Source organism: Glycine soja, chromosome 19 (assembly GCF_004193775.1).
Source record: "Glycine soja cultivar W05 chromosome 19, ASM419377v2, whole genome shotgun sequence".
Taxonomy (NCBI): Eukaryota; Viridiplantae; Streptophyta; class Magnoliopsida; order Fabales; family Fabaceae; genus Glycine; species Glycine soja.
Window position 1 is genome coordinate 7564025 of NC_041020.1, and position 24750 is coordinate 7588774.

General features: G+C 33.4%; 1 protein-coding gene across 1 annotated transcript; it reads right to left on the reverse strand.

The window, feature by feature from the left end:
• Positions 1–22878: 22878 nt before the first annotated feature.
• On the reverse strand, positions 22879–24500 carry LOC114398473 (F-box/kelch-repeat protein At3g23880-like). Its single transcript, XM_028360674.1, has 2 exons — positions 24290–24500; positions 22879–24132 (listed from the first exon to the last, which is right to left on the reverse strand). Exon 2 carries the CDS (start codon positions 24094–24096, stop codon positions 22939–22941), a length of 1158 nt encoding a protein of 385 aa, XP_028216475.1. The 5' UTR covers positions 24097–24132; positions 24290–24500; the 3' UTR covers positions 22879–22938.
• Between the last annotated feature and the right edge of the window lie 250 nt (positions 24501–24750).

Consider the following 24750-nt stretch of genomic DNA (forward strand, 5'->3'; position numbering starts at 1 on the left):
GAGTTTGTTGTCCATGGCACCCACTGGCTTCATAAATCTCCTTGTCTTTTTTCTCTTTCTGGAAGAATTGAACTAATTTGTTGTTGAGATCCACCGGAAAAGGAATGAAAAATTTTCCATTGTATAAGGGCAGGAAGAGTTTTGTATCATGAGTTTCTTTTATCAGATCAAACTCACGTTTGTCTTCTTCTGAGAAGAACCATTGATAGCCCTGAATTTGTGCCCTCATAAGGCTGTACTGGTATTGTGTATTGCCTTGTACATCCCAGCTCTCATATTCATCATTGAATAGGCAGGGATAAACTCTATGATCCTCTGGTAAGAGTTTCATAACATGGCAAGGATAATTCTGAGCAGTGAAGTTGCTCGGGCAAGTAGTTATCTTGATGGCGATGTAATCCATCATTTCTGCCTGGATTAAGTTTATGGCCTCATTGATTGAGGGATTAAATCCTTTGAATCTATCAGATGGAGGAATCAGGATTGATTCCAAACATCCGTAGTCCAATAGACTTTTTGCAGAAATTGCTAAGTCTTCATATCCGAAAGATTTAAACTGGTCCATGTCTAGCCTGGCTTTCCTAAAGAGGAATTTTATCTTGCAAGGACAATTGGTTTTGTCTTGGCAATATGGGGTTTTATTAATACATAAATTTTTTTGGTTAAAATAAGCATGTACACCTATGTATAGTCCCGGAATTTGGGTTTGACTATTGTGTACCTTAAACAATAAACTTTGTATTTTCTTAAAATTGTCTAAGTTTAGGTCATTTGTTGAGCCTGGGGTATTTGGGCTGACCGTGTCTTTGTAGGTCTTTTGGCTGGTCTTGGTTTGGCCAGCGTTTATGATTATGGTTGGGTTTTCTGGTTCAAGAGACCTTTTTATTTTGTTAATGTCTGTGGTATTTAATTCAAGGGCTTTTTCTGCTTCTTCCCTTGAATAGAAACCTTTGTAGATTGGGCTTTGAATACCCTCCTTTGCAAGGCAAAGGTCTTTGAAATTGGTATAAACACCTTTATGTGGTCCCGATAACAGGACAAAAGCTGTATAGCCTTTTCCAGAAGGAGAGGCTTTTGTAAGAAGAGGAACTCTTTGGTTATCTGCAATGCAGAAATTGTATAGAGCATAGATGATACCCTTTTTTACCGAACAAACAAATTGCTCATTATTATTTGTATTTTTGGGAATATTCCAAATATTGTCAATGAGACAATTGAATTTATCATTCACAGCTTCTCTACCAGGGTAGTGAAACTCATTTGTAAGTACCGGCAATTCTTGATTACCGAAGTTCATCTTCTGCTTTATATTTTGGTAGGAAACCTTACAAGGTTTCATTTTGTTGTATTCCTGCAAAACGAGAGAGAATATCAGCCGTAACATTTTTTACTCCTTTTATGTGTTCAAAATTTATATTTATTCCATTATGATATACATATTCTTGGAATAAAAGCCATCTTTTGTGGGGTTTTTTATCAGTATTTATTTGTTGACTACCATAAGCTATTATTGCTTCACAATCAGTTCTTATGGTGATTTCGCTTTTATTGATTAAGAAGAGTTTAAATCCTTCTAAAGCATTTATTACAGCATTTACTTCATAGTTTGTAGATGTTGAGTATACCTGAGGTTTTGTATGATATTTTCCCGAGGCATATCTGCAAATTTCTTCATCATGGATCTTTTCATATTTATTTTTCTTTTTCTTTAGGATGGCTGCCCATCCTTGTTCACAACCATCACATTCTATAACTAAATAATCAGAATCTAATGGTAAAGACAGATATGGTAAGTTATTAACCATTTCTTTAATCTTTTGAACTAACTTTATATCCTCAGTATTGAATTTTCTTTGTCCAGTCAAAGACGTTTTGTTATAAAGAGGGGTTGTATATTTTCCCAGGTCTTTGATGAAATTTCTTGCATAATTAAGCAGACCTAGAAAAGCTCTTAAGGTTTTTATGTCTTCCATTTTGTCTGGGAAACTAAGGATTTTTTGAGATATATGAGGTTGTAGCCTTATTTTTCCGTTTCCTATTTCTGTTCCTAAAAAGGAAATATGGGTTTTACAAATTTCCATTTTTGATTTTGAAATAATCAACCCAAATTTTTCAAATAAATGAAGAACTTGTTTGAGATGCAAATAGTGTTCTTCTTTAGTTTTTGAAAAGATAAGTACGTCATCTATATACGTACAAGTGAATTCTTTGTAATTTCCAAAAATATTATCCATTTTTCGTTGAAAAATTTGTGGCGCATTTTTTAGTCCAAACGACATTACTTTTCTATATCCACTATTTGTTCGAGTTGTCTGGTTCTAGAATTTGTTCTTCTAACTGATGAAGAAAATGAATATGTTTTCAGACAAAGACTATTCTCATCAATAGATAAAGAAAATTCTGATGAAGATAAGATTGAAGATTTACTGACAAAGATTGATTTAAATAAATTTTACGAAAATGAAATCAACTTTAAACAAATGTTTAATAAAAATTCTGAAGTTAATGAAACATAATCATTAATATCATTTCCTGAAACTCACAAGGGATTTATGAATGAAGCTTCTAGCTCAAATTTCAACCCCCAATTCGATTATATTACAGAAGATTATAACACGGGATTCCCCCCTCGTGAAAAAGTCATTACTCCAATAGATTTAACTCTAGGAGAAAATATAAAATCAAAGGGAAAAAGGATGCCCATAGAACCAACATTCAATATGACATCTCTTTTATTAAATATAGGAAGCATTGACCCACAACTACTTCCAAATTACATAGAACAATGGACTTCTACTGTAATAAGAGACTATAAGGTAAACCATGAAAATCATGTAGCCAATAGTCAAGACATGATAGCAAGAGCCGAGACATATCTAGGAGATATAGCTAGGGCTTGTTGGGAATCTTTTAAACAAAGCTTCCCAGAACAAATCAAAACAAACCTAATAGACCCTGGTCCAAATATCCATAATTTTTGTAGTCTAATACAAAGAATTTTCACAGCCCAATCTGTAAACGATGGAAATACCATCAGACAAAAAATTTATATGGGCAACTTAGAAAGACTCTCTATAAGCTATTTTGGCAAGATAAAAGAATTTACCCAAGATTACCTAATGTATGCCTCCATAGCAGGAGGATTTACAGATAGATCTTTAGGAGAAAAACTATTTTTAAAACTCCCGGGTAAATTAGGACAAAAAATTAGAGACAGTTGGAATGACGACCAAGTTGACCCAGTTATGAATAATTTAACTGTCAGGATCCAACACATAATGAAGGTGATGGAAGACACATGTAAAAACATAGCCATTAATAAACAAATAAAAATGGCTGATTCAGAAATCTGTAAACAAATATATACTCCCCAAAAATACCACAAAGAAATTATGAGGAAAAGACCTCAGTATAAACCTCCAAGAAAACAACCGTTTAAAAGAAAGAATCCAACCAGACGGTATTCAATTAGAGCCTCTAACTCTAGGAAACCCACTCTCAATAAAGAGAGACATGTTAGAAAACTTAGAGATAATAAAACATATACAAAGCAATTAGAATGTTATGCTTGCCACCAACCAGGACATTATTCAAGGGATTGTCCAAATAAAACTAATTTGTTCACAAGAGAAGCAGAACTGATAAAAAGCTGTAGGATGAATCTTATCCCCATAGATGAAACAATCTCTACAGATTCAGAAATATATTCAATAGTTAGTTGGGCTGACTATACATCTGGAGAAGAAGAGCCTAACAAAGACTATAAAATTCTGAACGAATTCACAAAAAATGAATATACAAATCTATACCCAGTAGATGATAAATATAATCAGTATGGAGAAATCCTTGATGATTTGGGATACAGTTTAATGTTCAAAACAGAATTAAGTGATTGTGAACATGAAATACAATTCCACATAGGACCGGACCATAAAGAATGTTATTTCTGTAAAAGATATCCCCATAAAATGCTAAGGGCTCACTGTATTTTATGCTACAAAAACTTCTGCAAAACCTGCGTACAAACCATCCTAAAAATCGAATTTCCTGATCCAAAGAAAGAAAACGATTCTGGAAATAAAATTATAAATAACCGGATCTCCACTCTAGAGACCAGGTTAAACCAAATAGAAAAGACGGTAGATTTTCTTTACGAAAATTTCGAAAGAGAAAAAAATCCAAACTTTTCTGAAGAACATACTAGTGGGCTTATGGCATTACAAAATAAAGATTGCATCCCTATAATTTGCAATAAAGAGAAAAACAAAAGCCTACACATTTTAGTTAAAATAAATTTTCCCAAAATAAATAAATTTAACCAAACTGAAATTATTTTGCAAGCCTTGGTAGATACTGGTTGTTCTTTTACTTCTATATGCCAAAGTGTTGTACCTCAGCAAAATTGTTTTAAAAGTAATATAATAACCAAAACTAGAACAATGTCTGGAGACATAATAACAAATGATACAGAAACACGAAATTTCACTATCCAATTATCCACAAATTGTGAAATTTTTGGTAATAAAATTTTTATAAATAAAGCAGATGTAGTAGACTTACGGCCTGCTAAAGAAAAAATGATTTTAGGACTTGATTTTATTATACATAATAATAGATCAATTACTATTACAAAAGATTACATATTAATCTCTACAAACTCACAAATGTCACCAATAATAGATGAAATCTCATCAGAGTTACGAACAAAGCGTGGTGATGCCCCCACCAACAATAAACAATGTCCTTGTGATATACCCGGTAGTTGCAAAATAAAAGAATCAAAAAATCATAGCAATATAGAAACATGTGACACATCTCACGATTCTTGCTATGAAAGTATTCTAACTGAAACAAAGTTACAATATGAGTTATCTGTAGCAGAATCTGATTACAAATCTGTCAAAATTAATAAAATTATAACCTTTGATAATATACAACAAATTATAGATGGATTAAATAAAACTAGCATAATAGGAGAAGACCCTACAAAATATTGGGAAAAAGACCCAGTTATATGCAAACTAGAAATTATAAACCCAGATCTAATAATTAAAACTAAAGATATTCAGTATGGGAATTTCGAGCAAGAGGAATGCAAAAGCCACATAAAAATCCTATTGGATCTAAAAGTTATAGCACCCAGCACTAGTCCTCATAGAAGCCCCGCTTTCATTGTTAATAAACACTCAGAACAAAAAAGAGGAAAGACTAGAATGGTCTATAATTACAAAAGGCTCAATGATAACGGTTTTCAAAATTTGACTTAAAATCAGGATTTCACCAAGTAAAAATGCATCCTGATTCAATAAAATGGACTGCATTTTCTTGTTCAGAAGGATTATTTGAATGCCGTTTGGACTAAAAAATGCCGTTTGCATTTTCTTCATTGGGAAAGTAATGCCGTTTGGACTAAAAAATGCGCCACAAATTTTTCAACGAAAAATGGATAATATTTTTGAAAATTACAAAGAATTCACTTGTACGTATATAGATGACGTACGTATCTTTTCAAAAACTAAAGAAGAACACTATTTGCATCTCAAACAAGTTCTTCATTTATTTGAAAATTTTGGGTTGATTATTTCAAAATCAAAAATGGAAATTTGTAAAACCCATATTTCCTTTTTAGGAACAGAAATAGGAAACGGAAAAATAAGGCTACAACCTCATATATCTCAAAAAATCCTTAGTTTCCCAGACAAAATGGAAGACATAAAAACCTTAAGAGCTTTTCTAGGTCTGCTTAATTATGCAAGAAATTTCATCAAAGACCTGGGAAAATATACAACCCCTCTTTATAACAAAACGTCTTTGACTGGACAAAGAAAATTCAATACTGAGGATATAAAGTTAGTTCAAAAGATTAAAGAAATGGAAATAACTTACCATATCTGTCTTTACCATTAGATTCTGATTATTTAGTTATAGAATGTGATGGTTGTGAACAAGGATGGGGAGCCATCCTAAAGAAAAAGAAAAATAAATATGAAAAGATCCATGATGAAGAAATTTGCAGATATGCCTCAGGAAAATATCATACAAAACCTCAGGTATACTCAACATCTACAGACTATGAAGTAAATGCTGTAATAAATTCTTTAGAAGGATTTAAACTCTTCTTAATCAATAAAAGCGAAATCACCATAAGAACTGATTGTGAAGCAATAGTAGCTTATGGTAATCAACAAATAAATACTGATAAAAAACCCCACAAAAGATGGCTTTTATTCCAAGAATATGTATATCATAATGGAATAAAAATAAATTTTGAACACATAAAAGGAGTAAAAAATGTTGCGGCTGATATTCTCTCTCGTTTTGCAGGAATACAACAAAATGAAACCTTGTAAGGTTTCCTACCAAAACATAAAGCAGAAGATGAAGTTCGGTAATCAAGAATTGCCGGTACTTACAAATGAGTTTCACTACCCTGGTAGAGAAGCTGTAAATGATAAATTCAATTGTCTCATTGATAATATTTGGAACATTCCCAAAAATACAAATAATAATGAGCAATTTGTTTGTTCGGTAAAAAAGGGTATCATCTGTGCTCTATACAATTTCTGCATTGCAGATAACCAAGGAGTTCATCTTCTTACAAAAGCCTCTCCTTCTGGAAAAGGCTATACAGCTTTTGTCCTGTTATCAGGACCACATAAAGGTGTTTATACCAATTTCAAAGACCTTTGCCTTGCAAAGGAGGGTATTCAAAGCCCAATCTACAAAGGTTTCTATTCAAGGGAAGAAGCAGAAAAAGCCCTTGAATTAAATACCACAGACATTAACAAAATAAAAAGGTCTCTTGAACCAGAAAACCCAACCATAATCATAAACGCTGGCCAAACCAAGACCAGCCAAAAGACCTACAAAGACACGGTCAGCCCAAATACCCCAGGCTCAACAAATGACCTAAACTTAGACAATTTTAAGAAAATACAAAGTTTATTGTTTAAGGTACACAATAATCAAACCCAAATTCCGGGATTATACATAGGCGTACATGCTTATTTTAACCAAAAATTTGTATGTATTAATAAAACCCCATATTGCCAAGACAAAACCAATTGTCCTTGCAAGATAAAATTCCTCTTTAGGAAAGCCAGGCTAGACATGGACCAGTTTAAATCTTTCGGATATGAAGACTTAGCAATTTCTGCAAAAAGTCTATTGGACTACGGATGTTTGGAATCAATCCTGATTCCTCCATCTGATAGATTCGAAGGATTTAATCCCTCAATCAATGAAGCCATAAATTGAATCCAGGCAGAAATGATGGACTACATTGCCATCAAGATAACTACCTACCCGAGCAACTTCACTGCTCAGAATTATCCTTGCCATGTTATGAAACTCTTACCAAAGGATCATAGAGATTATCCCTGCCTATTCAATGATGAATATGAGAGCTGGGATGTACAAGGCAATACACAATACCAGTACAGCCTTATGAGGGCACAAATTCAGGGCTATCAATGGTTCTTCTCAGAAGAAGACAAACGTGAGTTTGATCTGATAAAAGAAACTCATGATACAAAACTCTTCCTGCCTTTATACAATGGAAAATTTTTCATTCCCTTTCCGGTGGATCTCAACAACAAATTAGTTCAGTTTTTCCAGAAAGAGAAAAAAGACAAGGAGATTTATGAAGCCAGTGGGTGCCATGGACAACAAACTCCTCCTTTCCTTTCTACTGATCTTTCAATGGAAGATTCATCTGACATTTTCTGTTCTGGAAATATCCAAGATGAAGAAGATGTTACGATTACAAAAGCAAGCAAGAGTTGATGACAAATGTATCCTGCCCAAAGAAAAGTTAAAAAAAAAAAAAGAAAAAAAAGAAAAGGGGCAGGAATCTTTACTATTGCATAAGATTAGACATTGAGCTTATCTGTAATAAAAGTATCTGTAAAGGACAACCCTGTGACAGAGTAAAGGAACGGTAATGTTACTGTTCTTGACTGAAGGGGTTTTGTCTTGTTATGTAAACTTTCTCTATATAAAGTGTGTTAAGGTTCAGTTGAACACACGCTGAACAAGACGATACCCAATAGTGAGACAGAAAGAAATTTAGAAAGAGAAGCTTGTAATAGTTGTCTATGCAATAATATCAAGTTCTTTTCTGCATCTCTTCCCCTACCCCAAAGTTTTCTTCGATAAACTGTAAGTACGAATCTCACTATGTCTGGCTAGTTCTTGTGAAGGCACCCTCAAGGGGCCTTAGTTATCTTCATTTGGAAAATGCGAATATGATTTAGAACCCTACTGCTTGTAAATAATATTTTTTTTCCTTTCTTTCCTTTTCTTGTTTTTTGAAAACCTGGGATTGGTAAACCTGCAAAGGTGTGCCCTTGATAATTGTTTTTGAAAAACTATGAAAGTCCTTTTTGGTTAGGCTGGTGCTTGGAGGAAAATAAGAGCTACATAAGACCCAAAAGTAAGTGTGGGCAGTTTGCGATCTTCAGTACTCAGCTTAATATCCAGAAAACTGGTAAGGACGTTGTTGTTTTTTTTTTTTTAAAAAAAAAGAGTTAGTTACGGGTTCATCATATTTTATATTTTTCCAAATAAGATAACTTATAGTGTCCACTTGAGGATTGCCCTCTATCCATCTAATCTGATCTTTTCCTTCCGCATATTGGTTACTCTCAACTGTTTTTGTCTTAAACTTGCAAATATAATATAAATCTAACTAGGAGGCTTTGCCACCTTTGCTGATCTATATTATATTTTTATTTTGATCTATATTTTTACTTTGTGTTTGCGCTTTCTTTTATTTCTGTGCACTTTTTTTTTATTATTATTTCCTTATACTGGTTTTTGGTACCTATACGATAATATGTGATGATATTTAATGGTTTTTTGGTTAGGCTAAAATCAAACCCTGTTTTTCCCATTTTGTCGAATCCATAATTTTAATCCCCATTTTAAAATAGAGACCAATTTTTTTAAAAATTCAATAATTTTTTCACAAATATGTATGATATATATATATATATATATATATATATATATATATATATATATATATATATATATATATTACTAGAAATATAGTAAATACTTGGCATTCAATATGTAGTGTTTGGGATTCTATATCGATATTTATTGTATCTTTCTTTGACCCTGAGACAATTGGACATATTTTTACAAGTAAACACTTACTTCTAGAGATGTAAATTTCTCTATAAAGTTAAATTTTCCTTTCCAAAACAACGTTTTGTTGCTGTGTTATCTTTTTTTTTTTTGTTTAAGCTTAGTGTGGCTGACTGGCTTAGGGAAAATGTTCTCTAGTCTGATGACTTTAGCGTCGACTAGATTCACCTTTTGGTTATATGGTTCTATTTTTTGTAAAATTTCTTTACTTTTTGTTATCAAACTCAAACCAATTATTGACTTAGTCAGGGTACTAAATCACTAGGTCAAGGGTAGATTAAGTGAATTAATGGTTGACTGACATGACTTGGATTATATTAAAAAATACTAAATAATTCATAACATGTAAGATTTTATACATAAATAACACAGAGTCCATATAATTATAATCATATAATAGTATGTATATAGAGAGAGAGCACGACTTTTGTGAGAATATGGGAACAACTAATAACAACCATCGGATCAATATTAAAAATAATAAACCATTGAGATTAAAATATTAAAAATTTCTAATTAAAATTTAATATATCATCAAATCTAAAAAAAGTTAACAAAACAACAAATAAATGTATAAACGTCTCAATTATCATTTCCTAAAATATCACAATTGACCCATCACCATCATGATTGTCGTTGTCAACATCATAACCACCGTTGTAGCCCCATTATAATTATTGAACCCATCATTGCCATCCTCAACCGTCACCACCACCATTGTCAACCACCATCACCTTCGTCAACATCGCTACCATTACCATGACTACCATTGCAACCCCCACCATGATTGTCGTTGCCACCACCATTGTCATCAGTTGTCACTACCACTGCTGCCATGATCATTGTCATCGTCACTACCACAACCACCAATGATGATGGCGGTGGAGGTGGTGACAATAGCAATGATCACACTGACAAAGGCGGTGACAATCATGGTGATGGTGATGGGTTAATGCTAATTTAGATATTTTAGGACGTGATTTATTTGATAAATCTTTTAGAGATTTAATGACCATATTATTTTTTATTTTGATTTTTAAATATTTTAATCTCAACCACCCATTATTTTTAATCATAATCTAATGATTGTTGTTAATAGTTCTCACGTGTGTGTGTGTGTGTGTGTGTGTTCCCGAATGGACAACCAAAAGGGATCAATGTTCTTTCAAGTTTTTTTTTTTATTTTCAAGAGAAATTAATTTGTGGCGGCTTTTAGTCATCACAACCTATTTAATTCTTTTAAAAATTACCAGCCACAAAATGAAACAAAATAATAATAAAATTATTGCCACATCATCATTTAATGGCTCAGATAGACAATACGGACTAAAACCTTAATGGAAAAAAATGTTCAAAAACCTTGATTGGTCAAAATTTTGTTTAAGGACTAAAACCCGAAATTTGAAAAAATTTATGGACTAAAAATTAGTTAACCCTAGTTATAAAACTCAAACCTACCCGACCAATTCGACTCTGAATCAGAGGTCTGATTGAATAAGTTTGCCTATCAGATAAGTCATGCAGTTACCCTAGTTTGACCATATGTGTCCCAACTTGACCCGAACAATCAATGGTTAAACCAGTGACCCAGTTCAGTTGAACTAGTGAGCTGATTTGGTTAATCTGATTGAACCAAAATTAATTGTATTGAAAAATGCAAAATTTAATGAAAATAAAAAAAGAAAATTTGATGCTTTCAAAAGTTCAACAAAAAACCTAAAATTTGTTAGTGGTTCAACTTACAACCAAACAATCATAATGAATTACTAAACTTATGACATAATTAATATATTTTTTTATATCTTATGTTACTTATAATGATTTAGCAGTTCAACTACTAATTCATTATGTTGACTAGTGACCCATAAATCTAGGACCTCAACCCTATCATCGATCGATCTGATTTTTATTATTTATTTAATAGAGAGAAAATAGTGTTTTTATAATTAATAAAATAAACTAGAAAAATAGGAATAAGAATTAAGTCATCAGATTTCTAGCTATATAAAGGAGATTTTATCCATCAGAGCAGTTTTACAAAATATTTTCTACGTTCTCTGCTTATTTTCTCTTACGCTTCAAACAAAACCCTAATAGAGCAATCGGAGGAGGAACCCTAGAGGGCATTGGAAACACCACCATTGCTAATGGAGAACACTTGAATGACTACCTTGAGATAAAAGATGAGTTACTCAAACTTGGGAATTAGAATGAACATGTGTAGGGATCCGTAGAGGATCAATTTTGGGTTGTTTTATGAAATTCAATTATGTTCTTATGCTTTTAATCACGAATTAACTATGTTTGACAGACCAATTAATGTCCCAATGCAAAATTTTAATGAAATTGATGTGCTCTTGTGTTGAGTTGAACTCTAAAAAATGGAGTTTTATCTAATTGGCGTGAATTGATGAAATTAAGTAAGGAGGGGTTTAATATAAGAGGGAGTGAGACATTCTTTTTCTTGCATGATAATTTTTGTTTTCCATTGTTAATTTAGATGTTTGATTGTGAGTTTGTATTGGTCCCCTTTTGATGGTATTTAGGGATTTTAATAAATTGTTTCAGCTACACATTTGAATTACTATGACAATCTGTGCTTCTGAGAATTTTACAAAGTGCAATGACATTGAGTTATAAAATTTTGTGTCTAATATATATTTTTGTGGGGTGTGTGTGTGTGTGTAACAAATTGAATTTGGTGTTCTAGACGTTATACAATTGTTTTTCCTTTGACTTATGAACTCCTTCTGCCTTGCCTTTCATTCCATTGACTTTTACTTATTTAGTTAATTTGTTATGAAACTCTATACCTTGGCCCCTTCACGTTAATCATATAGACAGATAGAGGAATATAACCATTGCCCTAATTATATGATAAGAAATAAAAATTCCAAGGGTTTAGTTTTTGTTAAGTATCTAGCTTGTTTTGTTTATAGAATGTTCATGTCACCGAAAATAGTTTCAAAAATTAATCACTGCGAGGCGCGACGAGTTAAAAATATTTTGAGAACAATTGAGAAGTCGTGGGTTTTGTATAATTCATAGATAGAGTGTGTAGATGCAAATGCCTTTGGTGTTTTGATGATGATCATGATGATATGATGCAATTGATGCAAATGGGCTTTTCAACATTAAATTCAAGACAATGCTTCAAGATTACAAGTCACAACATCAAGATGATCACTAGTAAATTAGGAAGGGAATTCCTAATTGAATTAGCAAAAGGTTTGGCCAAGCAATTTTAATTAAAAAGTGTTTTTCAAAGGTTTTACTCTCTGCTAATCGATTACCAGAGGATGTAATCGATTACCAGTGGCCAAATATATTTTATAACAGCTACTAAAATTTGAATTTGAAATTTTAGACTGTGTAATCGATTACACAATTTTGGTAATCGATTACCAGCAGTTAGTAAACGTTTTAATTCAAATTTTAAAAGCTGTAATCGATTACACAATTAATGTAATCGATTACCAGACAAGATTTTCAGAAAAATAATTCTAAGAGTCACAACTTTTCAAAGGCTTTATTCATGACCACCGATGGTCTATATATATGTGACTTAAACACGAATTTGCTCAGAGTTTTTCAGAACAACAAGTGTTTATCCTCTCAAAGAGCAAAATCATTTTATCCTCTTAAGAATTCCTTGGCCAATTCAATTGCAATTCATTAAGGAATTATTTGAGTGCTCAATCTGTAAAATCCATCTCTTTCTAGAGAGATTCATTCTTCTTCTTCTTCTCATTTTCTAAAGGATTAAGAGACTGTTAGTCTCTTGTTGTAAAGGAATTCTAAACACAAAGGAAGGATTGTCCTTGTGTGTTTAGAACTTGTAAAAGGAATTTACAAGATAGTGGAACTCTCAAGCGGGTTGCTTGGGGACTGGACGTAGGCACAAGGGTGTGGCCGAACCAGTATAAATCTGAGTTTGCACTTTCTCTTCCCTTAATCTCCTTTATTTATTATTGCTTTACATTCATATTCAAATTGTTTTATTTGAATCAATATTTAAGAAGATTGCCATTAAGGGAATTCATAACTTGAATAAAAGTGAAATAGAATTTTTAATTGGGGAAGTAGTTTGGAATATCTTAATTCAACCCCCCCCTTCTTAAGATATCTGAGGCCACTTGTCTAACAAGTGGTATCAGAGCTTCATTCTTGTATAAAGTTTAGAAGCTTCAAGAAAAAGATGGCCTCAGCAAATTCCTTATTTCCAGAAGGGAATTCTATCAATAGACCTCCAATCTTTAATGGAGAGGGTTACCACTACTGGAAAACCCGAATGCAAATTTTTATTGAGGCAATAGATCTAAATATCTGGGAAGCCATAGAAATAGGGCCTTATATACCCACCACAGTAGAAAGAGTTTCAATAGATGGTAGTTCATCAAGTGAAAGCATAACTATAGAAAAACCTAGAGATAGATGGTCTGAAGAGGATAGAAAACGAGTACAATACAACTTAAAAGCCAAAAACATAATTACATCTGCCCTGGGAATGGATGAATATTTCAGGGTTTCAAATTGTAAGAGTGCTAAGGAAATGTGGGACACTCTTCGATTAACACATGAAGGAACTACAGATGTTAAAAGATCTAGGATAAATGCATTAACTCATGAGTATGAATTATTTAGAATGAATGCAAATGAAAATATTCAAAGCATGCAAAAGAGATTTACACATATAGTAAATCATCTAGCAGCCTTAGGCAAAGAATTTCAAAATGAGGATCTCATAAACAAGGTGTTAAGATGTTTAAGTAGAGAATGGCAACCCAAAGTAACGGCCATTACTGAATCAAGAGATTTGTCTAATATGTCTGTTGCCACTTTGTTTGGAAAGTTGCAGGAACACGAGATGGAACTATTGAGATTACATCAACATGAAGAAAATGACAAGAAAAAGAAAGGAATTGCTCTTAAAGCATCATCCTCAATTCAAGAAGAAAGTGATCAGGATAATGATCCAGATGATGATGATGATCTAAGTCTTTTTGTAAAAAGGTTCAAAAAGTTTCTTAAAGTAAGAGGAAATCAGAGGCGACCCAATTTTAAATCAAAGAGAAGGACATAAACTTCATCCTCTACTTTAAAATGCTTTGAATGTAATCAACTTGGACATCTGAGGGTTGATTGTCCCATCTTCAAGAAAAAGATGGAAAAATCTGAAAAGAAAAATCATAGTGAAAAGAAACTGAAGAAAGCATACATCACATGGGATGAAAATGATATGGAATCTTCTGAAGATTCTGAAAATGAAGAGATAAATCTCTGCCTTATGGCTAAAAGTTACAAAAGTGATGAAGAGGTAACATCTTCAAATAACCTATCTATTTCTTTTGATGAATTGCAAGATGCATTTGCTGATCTGCATAAAGAGTCAATTAAACTTGCAAAATTAGTTTCATCTTCAAAGAAAACAATTTCAAATTTAGAAAATGAAATTTCGAAATTAAACAAAGAATTAGATCTTCTTAGAAATGAAGTCTCAATTTCTAAAACAAATGAAAAAGTTAATATCTCCACTATTTCTGACAAGAAAATATCAGATTCTTGTAGTTGTTGTGATAAATATGTAAAAGAAATTAAAGAGTTGAAAAATTCACTTGCAAAATTTTCATATAGTAAAAATAATTTAGATGTTATATTAAGTAAACAAAGATATGTGTCTAATAAAAATGGACTAGGGTATAAATCTGATAAACAACAAATGTTTCATAAAAACTTTTCCACTTCCACACAAAAATGTAATTCTAATTCTATCACTTGTTTTTACTGTGGAAGAAGAGGACATGACATATCAAATTGCTACTTCCAGAAAAATAACAGTAACATTAAAATGATATGGGTCCCAAAAGGATCCTCTGTTTATACTAACATGCAAGGACCCAATAAAATTTGGGTACCTAAGTCAAAAACTTGATTATGCAGGTATCTTTGAGAAAGAAGTGGTACATAGATAGCGGATGCTCAAAACATATGACTGGAGATGCATCAAATTTTACACATATCTCTCCAAAGAAAAGCGGGCATGTAACATATGGTGACAACAACAAAGGTAGAATCCTTGGAGTGGGTAAAATAGGTTCAAATTCTTCAAACTCCATTGAAAATGTTCTACTTGTTGAAGGACTTAAGCACAGCCTGCTTAGCGTTAGTCAATTATGCGACAAAGGCTATCTAGTATCATTTGATTCTCAGAAATGTCTTATAGAACATAAGCATGACATTAATATAAAGCATGTAGGACATAGAGTCAATAATGTTTACATGATAGACTTAAGCATAAAACAAGAAAACAATCATTGCTTTCTTAGTAAAGATGAAGATCCATGGTTATGGCATAAAAGAATTGCTCACATAAACATGGATCACTTAAATAAATTAATTTCAAAAGATTTAGTAGTTGGTTTGCCTAAATTGAAATTTGAAAAAGATAAACTATGTGATGCATGTCAAAAGGGCAAACAAACAAGAGTCTCATTCAAACCTAAAAATGTTGTTTCAACCACTCAACCCTTACAATTATTACATATGGATTTATTTGGTCCATCTAGAACCATGAGTTTTGGAGGAAATTACTATGCTCTAGTTATAGTTGATGATTTCTCTAGATATACTTGGACATTATTTATTACACATAAAAGTGATTCATTCCAAGCATTTAGAAAACTTGCTAAAGTCATACAAAATAAGAAAAATCTTAAGATTGCATCCATTAGAAGTGATCATGGGGGTGAATTTGAAAACAAAGATTTTGAATTATTCTGTGATGAACATGGTATTGAACATAATTTTTCTGCACCAAGAACCCCTCAACAAAATGGAGTTGTTGAGAGGAAAAATAGGTCATTGGAAGAAATTGCAAGAACTTTATTAAATGATACTTTTCTTCCAAAGTATTTTTGGGCTGAAGCAGTCAATACTGCATGTTACATCATGAATAGGGCCCTAATAAGACCTATTTTAAAGAAAACCCCATATGAGTTATTTAATGGTAGAAAACCTAATATTTCTCATCTACATGTTTTTGGTTGCAAATGCTTTGTGCTCAATAATGGAAAAGATAATCTAGGAAAATTTGATGCAAAATCTGATGAAGGTATTTTTCTTGGATATTCATTACAAAGCAAAGCATATAGGATATATAATAAAAGAACTATGAATATCGAGGAATCCATTCATGTTACCTTTGATGAATCTAATGCTATCTTGTCAAGAAAGAATATGCTAGATGATATTGCAGATTCTTTAGAACATATGAATATTGATGAACAAGATTCCAAAGGAAATGATAAAGGAAACAATGAAGATCCTCCAGAAGAAGTCAAATCCAATGATGAACTTCCAAGAGAATGGAAAGCTTCAAGAGATCATCCCCTCGACAACATTATTGGTGATATCTCAAAAGGGGTAACAACTAGACATTCTCTTAAAGATTTATGCAATAATATGGCTTTTGTATCTATGATTGAACCTAAAAATATAAAAGAAGCCATAGTAGATGATAACTGGATCATTGCCATGCAAGAAGAACTAAACCAATTTGAAAGAAACAATGTGTGGAAATTAGTAGAAAAACCTGAAAATTATCCTGTCATAGGAACAAAATGGGTTTTTAGAAATAAATTAGATGAACATGGTATAATTATTAGAAATAAAGCCAGGTTAGTAGCAAAAGGGTATAATCAAGAAGAAGGAATAGACTATGAAGAAACATATGCTCCTGTTGCAAGATTAGAAGCCATTAGAATGCTTTTGGCATATGCATCCATAATGGATTTTAAACTTTATCAAATGGATGTTAAGAGTGCCTTTCTAAATGGCTTAATTCAAGAAGAGTTATATGTTGAACAACCCCCTGGTTTTGAAATTCCTGATAAACCAAACCATGTTTATAAGTTACAAAAGGCTCTTTATGGTTTGAAACAAGCCCCTAGGGCGTGGTATGAACGCTCAAGCAATTTTCTTCTAGAAAAAGAATTCTCTAGAGGTAAAGTGGATACCACATTGTTCATAAAGAGAAAGCATAATGACATTTTGTTGGTTCAAATATATGTTAATGATATAATTTTTGGATCCACTAATGATTCATTGTGCAAGGAGTTTTCCCTTGATATGCAAAGTGAATTTGAAATGTCAATGATGGGAGAACTAAAGTACTTTCTGGGATTACAAATCAAGCAAACTCAAGAAGGTATATTCATCAATCAATCCAAGTACTGCAAGGAATTGATCAAAAGATTTGGGATGGATAGTGCAAAACACATGTCCACACCTATGAGCACTAGTTGTTACTTAGATAAAGATGAATCGGGTCAGTCTATAGACATAAAACAATATCGAGGTATGATCGGATCTCTTCTTTATTTATCTGCTAGTAGACCTGATATTATGTTTAGTGTATGCATGTGTGCTAGGTTTCAATCCAACCCCAAACAATCACATTTAAGTGCAGTAAAGAGAATCATGAGATATCTATTAGGGACAATCAATTTAGGATTATGGTATCCTAAGAATTCAACATGTAACTTAATAGGATATTCTGATTCTGATTTTGCCGGATCTAAAACTGATAGAAAAAGTACAAGTGAAACTTGTCAATTCATTGGATCGGCTCTTGTTTCATGGCATAGTAAGAAACAAAATAGTGTTGCTTTATCTACCGCTGAAGCGGAGTATATCTCTGCCGGTAGTTGTTGTGCACAGATTTTATGGATGAAGCAACAATTATCTGACTATGACATCATTCTTGATCGCATACCTATTAAGTGTGATAATACTAGTGCCATAAATCTATCCAAAAACCCAGTTCAACACTCTAGAACTAAACATATAGAGATTAGACACCACTTTCTTAGAGATCATGTCCTAAAGGGAGATTGTGTATTAGAATTTGTTGATACTAAGAATCAACTTGCTGATATTTTCACTAAACCTCTCCCCAAGGAAGTGTTCTTCTCTATTAGAAGAGAATTAGGTCTCTTAGATGTAAGAGATTTAGAAAAATAGAGATTGATTGGTTGATTGATTGGTTGATTTACTCTTACTTATTGATTGTAGATTATTTTGTTTGTTTGATCTTGTTTGAATTCTTGTTTTTATGATAGAATTTATGATTTCTTGTGTATATAATAATTGAATGATTGAATTTAGTGTATTAGTAGTGAAAATTAATCATATAGGATGTATTTGAGCATAAACATAGATATTCTCTTAAGAAACTAGCCTAGGATAGACTCTGGTAATCGATTACCATCCAGTGTAATCGATTACACATGAACAGGCAGCCTGTAATCGATTACAACATCCTGTAATCGATTACCAGTAGGCTTATTGGTCCTGTAATCGATTACCAATACCTGTAATCGATTACAATACGTCATCTTCTATAAATACTCATGAAATCGGAGCTGCTGCGCAGCCAAAGCCTCCTCCACGTTTTCCTCCATACCTAAAACTTCAAATCTTCGATTCTCACTCAATTCTTCACCAAATCACGTCCCGTAAAGCCCAATCTTCCTCTTTTTCACTCCTCTTTCACTTCCACCAATCAAAATCCACAAAAACTTCATCAAATGGCAGAGCCATCAAAGAAGAGAAAGGGATCATCCTCCACCGCTGCTGCTGCTGCCCATCGCCGCCACGGCCCATCCGGAGCACCCACAGCACCTTTTCCTCCTTCTTTGTCATCTCCAAGATCATCAACATTGTTTTCATCCGATGATCAACGTCTACAGTACCTTTTCTCAGTTTTCTTCTAGAATAATCTTAGACCCTAAGTACCTAGACGTAGAATTCTTTAATGATGAAACGTTTGATTGCTATCAAGTGTTTCAAAATTCTGGTCTTGTTGAATTCATGTCATTAAAATTGCCATATTATCCTGAACTTGTAAAAGTCTTCTACTGCAATTTAAAAATTCAGGATGGTATTATTATGTCTGAGGTGCATGGTATTTCTATGGTCATTGATCAATCACTATTCTTTTCTTTGACTCATTTACCCAGTCAAGGTGCACCTTTTGAGGGCACCATTGTTGATGACTGGAAATTTGATTATTCGAGTCATGATGCTCGCCGTATGGTTTGCAATGATCAGGCTGAAATGACCGGTAGATTGCTGACCGGGTCATTAACATTTGATAATCGCATCATGCATTATATCATTGTTAGGATTTTGCTTCCTCGGTCTTCAAATTTAGCACAGGCCTCTGAAGAGGATTTGATTCTTATGTGGGCTTTTCTTACCGGTCGTCAGATCGACTGGGCCCATTTGGTTCGGTACCGAATGCATAAGGCATTACGGGCCAATGCACCTCTTCCTTATCCACATTTGATTACTCTATTTTTGCGTCACTTTCAAATTCCACTTGATGATGAACCCTTTGTTCAAGTCAAGCGTTCCTTTGCAATTGGTGCTGGTGCTGTGACCTCCTTTGGGTACCGTAAAGATCGGAATGGTCAATGGCTGAAGAAGGATGCACTCCCTCCTCAAGATGAACGTACTCCTTCACCTCCTCCTCAACGTGAAGATTCCGCACTCATGAATGAAGTCCTCTCCGAATTACGGGGTCTTCGTTCTTATGTTGGTGACCGCTTCGACTCGTTAGATACACGCTTTGCTGGTATGGACATTCGCCTCACACAACTTGAAGAGGATGTCGGATACATTCGTCAAAGTTTCGATCTTCCACCACCACCTCCGTCTACTTAGTTTTTAGTTTTTAATAAGCCGTGTATTTTGGATGTTTAAGTTTCTTAGAGTTTAAATTATTATGTTAAGTACTTTGCTTATTTATCTTGTGGTATTTAAATTTCAGCCTTGTTTTTTTTTCTGCTTTGACATTATGTGGTTGTTGACATTTTGAGTTATTTGGATTCTGGTTTGATTATTTTTTGTTTGTGAGTTTGGATGGTTATGTTTTATACTCTGATATTTATATCTTTCTACTCCATTATTATATCTGTGTTGATTCCCGAGTTCTTTGGCTTTTTGATGTTGCCAAAGGGGGAGAAAATGTTGTAGAAAAAGCTTAAGAAAAAGCTTAACAAACTTAGAAATCAAGTGGTCATAAATTCCGAAATATAGGGGGAGTAAACGCACATTTTATCTATATACAATTGTTTGTTTCTTGCTTGAATCTTGATTTCAGGTACTGTATTGTCATCATCAAAAAGGGGGAGATTGTAGATGCAAATGCCTTTGGTGTTTTGATGATGATCATGATGATATGATGCAATTGATGCAAATGGGCTTTTCAACATTAAATTCAAGACAATGCTTCAAGATTACAAGTCACAACATCAAGATGATCACTAGTAAATTAGGAAGGGAATTCTTAATTGAATTAGCAAAAGGTTTGGCCAAGCAATTTTAATTAAAAAGTGTTTTTCAAAGGTTTTACTCTCTGGTAATCAATTACCAGAGGATGTAATTGATTACCAGTGACCAAATATATTTTATAACAGCTACTAAAATTTGAATTCGAAATTTTAGACTGTGTAATCGATTACACAATTTTGGTAATCGATTACCAGCAGTTAGTAAACGTTTTCATTCAAATTTTAAAAGCTGTAATCGATTACACAATTACTGTAATCGATTACCAGACAAGATTTTCAGAAAAATAATTCTAAGAGTCACAACTTTTCAAAGGCTTTATTCATGACCACCGATGGTCTATATATATGTGACTTAAACACGAATTTGCTCAGAGTTTTTCAGAACAACAAGTGTTTATCCTCTCAAAGAGCAAAATCATTTTATCCTCTTAAGAATTCCTTGGCCAATTCAAATGCAATTCATTAAGGAATTATTTGAGTGCTCAATCTGTAAAATCCATCTCTTTCTAGAGAGATTCATTCTTCTTCTTCTTCTCATTTTCTAAGGGATTAAGAGACTGTTAGTCTCTTGTTGTAAAGGAATTCTAAACACAAAGGAAGGATTGTCCTTGTGTGTTTAGAACTTGTAAAAGGAATTTACAAGATAGTGGAACTCTCAAGCGGGTTGCTTGGGGACTGGACGTAGGCACAAGGGTGTGGCCGAACCAGTATAAATCTGAGTTTGCACTTTCTCTTCCCTTAATCTCCTTTATTTATTATTGCTTTACATTCATATTCAAATTGTTTTATTTGAATCAATATTTAAGAAGATTGTCATTAAGGGAATTCATAACTTGAATAAAAGTGAAATAGAATTTTTAATTGGGGAAGTAGTTTGGAATATCTTAATTCAACCCCCCCTTCTTAAGATATCTGAGGCCACTTGTCTAACAGAGTGTGTGCGTTAAAATGTTTTCTAGGTTGGACTTAATCAGGAGGGAGGCCTTCATGTACTCTCCGGAGTCTAGGCCTTGGGGATAAATATACTCGGTTTGAGTGTTCCTCTAAGCCTATGTTAATCCCATATGGTTGGAGCATTATTGCAAAAATGTGTGACCATAACTGGTATGCCTATTATTTCACTTAGTAAGGAGTGACCTGACTTACCCATTGTGTGACAAGTCTTATCATGTACTCCTAAGTGTCCGACGAGGTTTTTCACTGAAAATGGTACCATATTGCATGTAGACTTGAGTCTAATATATCAGTTGCATAATGCTTGTGTTTGGTTTTTCATTGAGTTGCAAATTGAGACTTGGTGTTGTTTCTGAAGTGTGTGGTCTTGAATGAGTGTGAACGTTTGTGTATGATTTTTGTAAAGTGATGATGATGCATGTATTGAGTTGAATGCTCTTAGTTCTTAATTCATAGGAATGTGATAACTCATTCACGGTGTGTATTTTTGTTTGGCGTTTTATATGGATATTTATTGTACTTTATTCGAACCCAGGGACGATTGGACTTAGTTTTTCAAGTAAATACTTACTACTAGAGGTGTGTATTCTTGAATAAAGTTAAATTTCCTTTCCAAAACAACTTTATGTTACTGTGTTATCTTTTTTTATAATCAGTGCAATTGACTTAGGAAAAATGTTCTCTAGTAAGATGATCATCGCTAATGGCGGGTAGTAAAGTTGAGCAAAAATGTGACAGCGGGTAGTAAAATAAAGATGTGACTTATTTTACCGGTAGTAAAATTTATTCAAGCCATTTTATTTAGTTTGTTGCTAAATTTCATGTTTTGTTGCTCTATCTTTTCAAACCACAAGTTTAGCCTCACTATTTTTTAATTCAGTCATCCATCTCCCACTTAAAAAAAAATCATGATTTTAGCTTCCTGATTTTTTAATTGAGAAATTTCGTCTTTCACTTTTAAAAAATTCATAACTTTAATTCTTATGACCAAATTCAATCGCTGAATGACACACGAACTAAATAATTACAAAAAATCTACAACATGTGTCAACAAAATGTACATAGTTAACTTTAGATATTGGTTATGTGAATTAAAATCGCAGATTGTTTAAAAGTGAAACGAAATGTCTCATTTTAAAAATTAGAGGACTAAAATCATGATAAAGAGATACAAATTACATTTTAGCCTACATTTTATGTTTCCAACATAATATTTTCCATAAAAAATAAGATTCTACTGCAAGAGAAAATTATGAGGATTTAAAGGAGATGAGAACACAAAGTATGAGCCAGGAAAAGATAATGCAGCCAAAATCAAAGCAAACACACAATTAGCAATAGCCAATAGAACCATCCCGCAAAGTAAGGAACAACCCAAAATATCCACACAATCTGTCATGTGCATACCATAAATGGTAAGATTCTGAAAACACTTACATAATTTAACATAAACTCATATAAGCAAACGTACGGTACCTTAATTTCCATATGGCAAAACCAAGCTTTGAATATAATCATGGGAGGACATTGGCACTTGGTTGTTGAAATCTTGAGTATAGACTATTCTATTATCTTTCTTATTATAGAGAATAAATTTTGAAGATATATAATTTGCCAGCAACAGGACATCACCATTTTCAGAGATGCACAGAGGCTTCAGTATTACACAGGGCAGAGGGGCTTGAAGAAGCTCAAGAGTTACATTCAACAATTGAGTCCAAGAATTTTCAACTCCAAATTCCCTCATTAGCCAAACAACAAAATGGGTTCTCTGGTGAACATGAGAAAGACACAAGCAGCCCTTCAATACCCCAAGTTCAGGGCCACGGGGAACTTGAGAAAGACCATTCGGCATCAGCAAATATTTGAATGTCTCCTTGTTTAGATCATATGAAAAAATTACTGATTGATCGACGGTGACAGTTTCCCATTCATAATCAAAACCCAACTTGCGAATTGCGAACCAGTTAACAGTACCACTCACAGGTTGTCCACATTTTTCTCCCAAAATGGGGAATGCCGGACAAGTTAAAACCTTTCTCCAATGAGTGTCACCTAAGCGGTGAACTCTCAGCTCCCAATTTTGTGACTTAATATTTGAAAGGACTAACACCACCTTGTAAGTGTCACTCCGATCATCATAACCAAACCCACACTTCACTTGATACCACCAAAGTTTATAATTGCATGAGCGAAGACATAAGTGTGGTGAATCTTCAGACATGATCCTTGTGGCCAGGTTACAAAACCAGACCCGGTATTCACTGAATTCACCTCTAGCAACCAAATTAATCAACCAAACCAACCCATTGTAGGAACCTATGAATAAGTATCTGTTGTCTAGCTGGTGGCAACCATTGTCAACAGTGGATGATGGGTTCTCAAGTAAACTACATATAGAGCATGGGGCGATGCCTGGGAGATCCCTCATATCTTCAAACACAGTATTAATTTGACACCTTAATAGGACGTGGGTGTTTCTAGATGACCTTTGAAGGTTTAATTTGACAAAGTGTGCTTGGAAGATGAGGGAATTCCAAGTCCTAGAAACGCACCTGAAACGCATAAGAGATTTGACCGGAAGCCATGACAAAATTTCTTCTATGAGGTCCTGAGGGAGCTGGGCCATTGCCATCTTAGTTGGGTCACCCAATGTTGTTATTTCAAAACCCTAGCCAGCAAGAAGAACAATACACATACTTTTCAACAAGGACAGGTGAGGATTTTGGACAAGCATGGATAACAAAAAAATTAAACCCAAACCTAGAACACTAGAATGCAAAAAGGAAAATTAACAATAAGAAGCAAAAAAACATAAATGAACTCACGGGATCAAGATTGACGGAATGAAACCTGATGTTAGTAATGGTGTGATTTCGAGAGTTTGGAGTTCAATGAAGGTTAGACTTTTCTCAAACAAAAATTCTAAGGAAAAAGCACTTTGATCGCTATATCTAGAGAAGCCAAACACTGTTTTGACGATGTCGATGTCAATGACGGGAAGGAAATCTGGTTCAGAGAGATTTGGGTTTTGGGAAAGAAAAAGAATAATAGAGGAGCGTAGTATTTTAATTACTAACATTAGCATTCATTTGACTGCACTAAGCATTCTAACGTTAGCATTGTCGTGGCAAAGGCTACGGTGGGAAACCATAACAAGTCTCCCATCGTGGAAAATTTAATATGAACCCTAGATTTTCTCAATTTTAAATTGATGGTTCAAAATTTTTTACTTTTTTTCTAATTTATTTCATTCCTTTCTCAATATACCATTCCTTCTTTTTTCTCC

Bases quoted from the DNA above. Each gene is read 5' to 3' on its own strand.
- LOC114398473 (XM_028360674.1), bottom strand. From the start codon at position 24,096: ATGGCAATGGCCCAGCTCCCTCAGGACCTCATAGAAGAAATTTTGTCA.